Source organism: Fukomys damarensis, unplaced genomic scaffold (genome assembly GCF_012274545.1).
Source record: "Fukomys damarensis isolate Sample0158 unplaced genomic scaffold, DMR_v1.0_HiC HiC_scaffold_14, whole genome shotgun sequence".
NCBI lineage: Eukaryota > Metazoa > Chordata > Mammalia > Rodentia > Bathyergidae > Fukomys > Fukomys damarensis.
In genome coordinates this window covers 69,103,119-69,109,118 of record NW_022900926.1, presented here as the reverse complement: position 1 = coordinate 69,109,118, position 6,000 = coordinate 69,103,119, and the positions used below count along the sequence as shown (strand labels likewise).

The window sequence follows — 6,000 nt, the reverse complement described above, 5'->3', positions numbered from 1 at the left end:
TTTTTTTTTTTTTTTTTTTTTTTTTTTTTTTTTTTTTTTTTTTTTTTTTTGGTACCGGAGGAGATTGAACTTGTGCTTGAGAGGCAGATGGTAGAAGCAGAGTTAAATCCCCAGCCTTCTGAATTTTTAACAGGAGCCCAAAATGAGGTTTATTCAAATGTATACCTCTTCAGAAGTAGTCTTAAGTTCATGCAATATTTTGTATTAATCATGTCCTTATCCTGAAAAATGTATTAAGTGCTCACAATGAAAGTATTTTGAATGCTATGCAACTGCTTGCTTCTGTCTTGGTTCCTGTTTTTGGAATAGACACCAGTACATAGTTCATTTTGTCTTCCTCTTTCATGGAGGCTGTGCCATCTTCACACCATCTGATTCAGGTTTCTGTTTACAATTAGTGATTAAATAATTAACATTACCATGATGACTAAAACCTTTCAGACTTGTTTTATTGTAATTTTTTTTTTTTCTTTTTTTTGGTACCAGGGATCCAACTTGGGACCTTGTGCTTGAGAGGCAGGTGGCAGAACCACTGAGCTAAATCCCTGGCCTGTAATTTTTATTTTAAAATCATTACAGGCTTACAGATGGAGGGAAGTTCTGTAAATCCTTTACCCAGCCTCCTCCCCCAGTAACGTATAATAGTAGCATAGTATCAAAAAGTAGGACATGGACATTGGTACAATCTACAGAGCTTACTCAGATTTCCTAGGTTTACAAGCACTTATCCATGTGTATACATATAAATGGTTCTTTAAAATTATGTGATGGGCAGGAGAGTTAGCTCAGTGGCACTGTTCCTGCCTTGCAAGTGCAAGGTCTTGAGTTCGGTCTCTGGTACTGCAAAAACAAACAAACTAAGGAAAATTATGTGACATGGTACTTTCGCATTGCTGAGACATGATACCCAACACCTACAAATTAAAGGAGGAAAGGTTTATTTTGGTGTGTCAGTCCATAGTCAGCTGGCTCCAATACAGTTTGGCTTGGCTCAGTCGTGGCATGGCAGGCAGAAAGCAGAGAGAGGCCAGGGAGAGAGAGGGAGACACTCTTCCAGACCATGCCTCAGTGACCCACCTCCTCTGACTGGGCTTCACCTCCCAACTTCACATTTAGTTATAAACTCATTAGTCTACTGATGAGGATCATGCCCTTGTGATCCAGTCATCTCCCCAAAGCCCCACCTACGAGCATGTGAAGCTTTGAGGGAACATCTAGATATAAACCACAGCATTCCACCCCTGACCCCAAAAGACTCATTCATATCTCTTTATGCAAAATTTGTTTAGTCCATCTCTAAGAGTTGCCAAATTCTAAGTTACCTAACAGTTTCAGTATTGCTGAAAAGTTTTAAGTCCAAAGTCTCTGAGATTTAAGGCAAACTTTTCTTTGAGCCCCTATAACATTCAAAAAGAAAGTTAAACACTACTCTCATATAGAAGCACAGGGTAAACATTTACATTCCAGAAGGTAGTTAGGATTAAAGAAAGGAATGGGACCAAGGCAAGCAGAAACTCAGTAGGGCAAACATTAAATCCTGTAGTTCCATGTCCAATACCCAGGGCAAGTTGTGGAATGTGAACTCTGAAGGGCATGGGTAGCCCTGCTCCCATGGTACTGCCAGTGATTACCCTATGGCTTCTCTTTTGGGCCAACCCCTTTTGGCTTTCCTCAGATGTTGGGGGCCACTGTACTTGGGCTTCACTCACAGCTTCATGCACTGCCCTCTCGGGCACATTTCCTTGCTTCTCAGGTCTTTTGAAATCTGGGTGGAAGAAGCCTTCCTGACCTCAAAACTCTTGCATTCTGCATGCATCTAAAACTAGTACCACATGGATGACACCAGGGTCCACTGACAGCTGGAGTGGTAGCCAGGCTTCCTTCTATTAGGAGTGTAAGAGTCTCTGAGTATCTTACGGCTGAGCACTAAACATCAAATCCCAACCCCAAGTAGCAGATTCCCTAGGCAGCTACCAAAGGAGCGTGGTGCCCTAGGGCTATAGGGTATGTCCTTACTAGTTCCTCAGTTGCCCTTCCTATTGTGCTGTTGTAAAGTATAGTACTTAGCTTTTTAATGTTAATCTTGTTAGCACCCAAGCTCTACTCTGCTCCATCTTTGCAGGCCCTAACTTTACTATGGCTTACTTTCTAGCCTAACTCAAAACTTTTAAATCATTCACCTGGGCTCTTTACTCTTGATTCTTTTTTTTTTTTTCTTTTATTGAGTTTATTGGCACATTTTAGGTATACAGTACAGTTACATTCATTATTGGGATCTTGTACCTTTACATGACAGGCTGTCTTGGTCCTCTTGATTCTTAATGTAGAGCTGGTTAAAAGCCCCCAACAATAGCCATGCCACAGCTGCAAAATTAGACTGCCTTGAAATTTCTTCTGCCAGGTTAATTAGTCCAATGTCCCTAATCTCAGTCTCCCACAAAGTCTCAGGACAGGTGCAAAATGTAGACAGATTTTCTGCCAGAGCATAACACAGATCCTAGAATTTAATAGTCTGGAGTACTTCCCAACAGAAAACTCCTGATCATGGTCTTTACTGGCTGAATTACTCAGCATTCTGGTCTTCTGAGCTCTAACCAGATTCTCCCAGCAAACTCAGCTCACAGCATTACAGGGCTGCTTCTTCAGCAGGCATCTTTAAACCTTTCCAAACTCCTCCCCCAATCCAGTTCCAAATGAACTACATGGTCAGGTAGCATTACAGCAACAACACTCTGGAACCAAAGTGTGTATTAATTACTTTCACATCACTGAGATACAATACTTGACACCCACAACTCATAAGAAGGAAAATTTTGTTTTGGCTCAGTTTGTAGAAGTTTCAGTCCGTTGTCATTTGGCTCCAAGGCAGGGCAGCATGGCAGAGGAGAAACAGCTCATGGCAGTGCAAGCAGGAGCCAGAAAAAATAATCAGGAGAGATGGCGACATTACCCTTCCAGGCCACACCTCCAGTGAACCACCTTCCAGCATCACATCTAGCTATCAGCACATGAGTGGAGTAATCTGTTGATGAGTATCATGCACCCATAATCCAGTCACCCCCCCCCAAGAGTCCCCCTTACCAGCGCATGTAGGTTAGAGAGGGCATCTAGATATAAACTGTAACACATGGGTAACTTTGTGTCACCACTACCAGAATCATACAGAACTTGTCAGCTTAAATGACAACAAAGAGTAGCTCTTACAAAAAAAGATTTTATTGTAGAATGAACAGATTACAGTCTGGAATATGTGTGCTACAATCATGGTGTATTTGATGAGGCAAAGGAAACAAGAGTTTTTAAAGGTAACATGAGCAAGGTTACAAAAGTTGTTTTGAAACAATTATCCTTAGCTACAAGAATTAGTAACAAAAGTGGCATCAGCCCAAGATTGAATAGGCAAATAATTGCTAGGCAGATATCTTGTGGTAGTTCATGTTATCAGGCACATTGTGCATGGAGCCATCCCTTCATGATTCCTCAGCTGCTTTTGCTAGTGTTGTCATTTGTGACTCTTAGATTCTGGCAACTTTCACATACAGTCTCATCACCACAAAAACCCCTCCTCTTTATTACACTTCCCCTTCCCCAGCTTTCTCATTGCTGAGACAACTAAAGTTATAGGAAGAAAGGTTTATTTTGGCTCACAGTTTGTAGAGGGTTCAGTGCATAGTTGACTGGCTCCAAGGCACTGTGGTCTGGCAGAAGGTTGTCTTAAGAGGAGAAACAGTTCATGGCAGGCAGAAGCAAGCAAACTGCAAGCAACAAGCACCAGTAACAGCCTTCTTTCTGTCTCTTATATTTTATCCAGGCTATCCACTCTTAGGGTAGGTAGCACTCACACCCTTAAACATTGCACTGTGAATCACTCCCAGCATCTCATACCCTAGATCCAGCCACTTCCAAAAAGCTCCTATTTATGACCTAAAGAGGCTTTGCTGGGACATCTAGATACAAGCCATAACACTAGCCATTCTTAACCACTGGCAAACACCACTAGTCTGTACTCCATTCTGTAATTTTTGCATTCAAAGAATGTTAGATAAATGGCATCATACAATATAGAGCCTTTTGAGGCTGGGGATTTAGCTCAGTGTGTTGCCACCTGCCTTGCAAGAGCAAGGACCCGAGTTCAATTCCCAGTACCAAAAAAAAAAAAAAATCTCCTTTTGAGATTGGCTGTTTTCACTCAGCATAATTCCCTTGAGATCCATCCTAGTTGTACACCAGTAGTTTGCTTTTACCTATTGCAGGGTAGTACTGCGTGGTGTAAATGTTCCAATCTGTACTATACTATTGACTGGTTGAAAAACATGTAAGTTGTTTTGTTTTTGGCCACTAGAAATAAAACTGCTATAAATATTTGTGTTTAGGTTAATCTATAACAAACTCGTTTCTCTGGGATGAATGCCCAAGAGGGCGTTTGCTGGGTTTTGAAAGTACATGCTTGGCTTTAAAAGAAACTGCCAAACTTTTCCAGTGTCTCTGCCATATTTTCATTACAATACATGAGTGATCCAGTTTATGTGTATCCTCATCAGCATTTGGTAGTGTTCTTTATAACTGTGGCCATACCGCATAGTAGATGGTAATAGCTTATTATAATTTTAATTTGTATTTCCCTAATGACTAATGATGTTGAATATCTTTTCAAGTTGTTGTTTCCCATCCACATGTCCTCTGTGAATAACTGTGCTTTTTCTAGATGAATTGCTTATTGTTTTATTGTTTATTTTTGGGATTTCTTAATGTATTCTAGGTGCAAGCTCATTTTTGAATATGAGCTATAGATAATTTCTCCCCTTATTTAGTTTATTCTTTTATCCCTTTACCCAGGCACTTTGCAAAGCAAAAGTTTTTTGATGAGGTTTAGTTCAACGTTCCTTTTTGTGTATTGTGCTTTTCATGTCACGTATAAGAACTCTTTCCATAGTCTTATGTTGCCAAGATTCTCTTTTTGTTTTCTTTAAAAGCTTTATAGGTTTTGAATTTAAATCTATGACCCATTTCAGGTTAATTTTTACATAAACTATGAGGTTAAAGTTGAAATACGTTATTTTGCCCCTGGATGTCCAACTGCTCTAGCACTGAAAAAAACCTTCTGCCTTTTTATTCCCTTCCCCCCCGCCCCCGTACCAGAGATCGAATTCAGGACGTTGAGCTTGTGAGTCAGGTGTGGGTACCACTGAGCCAAATCCCTGGCCCAGCATTCATGTTTTATACAGATGGTCAAAAATTGCTTTTTACTTTTTATCTTTATAGGCTCGAGAACTGTTCCTAAAAGCAGTAGAAGAAGAACAAAATGGAGCTCTTTATGAAGGTAAGCCTCGGGGTCCAGGATTGTGTGGTTACATCGTTTCTGAATAACAGCTCTTTATCACTAATCATTTTTTTTACTACAACTTATTTGATAGGGAGTATCGGAGTATCAGTCTCCCTATGATTGAAATTGTTTTTTAAATATAAAATTTCTATTTTATATGACTTGTGTCTTTCCAAAAAAATATTGCTGGGAAGCATATTGATAGGATGAGTAAAATAAATGTTTTTCTATATTTAGTTTTAGTATTTGTTAATACTTCATTAATGTATTTATTTTAAAATAAGATATACTCCTTTCGGGCCGGGGATTTAGGTCAGTGGTTCCGTCACCTGCCTCACAAGCACAAGGACTTGAGTTCGATCCCTGGAACCAAAAAAAAAAAAAAGGATATACTCCTTTCACAGGTGAAAATCAGAGTAGGGAAATACAAAGGATAAATCAAGGAATATATAGATATTAATTTCTAGTTTCACTAAAGGAACAAGCTTTGGCTTTGTCTCTTATTAACCCAGTAGAAATGCATACATAAAATAATGTTTACCATATCAGCTTTGTGATTGTGCTTTCATTTTTTTTTTAATTGAATTTGTTGGTACATTCTAGATAGACAGTACAGTTACATTCATTACTGGGATCTTGTACCTTTACATGCCAGGTCTTGGTTCTCAATTTTTCCC

General features: G+C 39.5%; 1 protein-coding gene across 1 annotated transcript in view; it reads left to right on the top strand.

The window, feature by feature from the left end:
- Fbxo9 (F-box protein 9) overlaps window positions 1–6,000 on the top strand; it is a 37,121-nt gene that overhangs the window by 9,554 nt on the left and 21,567 nt on the right. Inside the window, exon 4 of the mRNA XM_010630818.2 lies at window positions 5,263–5,320. Coding sequence (XP_010629120.2) covers window positions 5,263–5,320 — 58 coding nt within the window. The remainder of the gene's footprint in view (window positions 1–5,262; window positions 5,321–6,000) is intronic.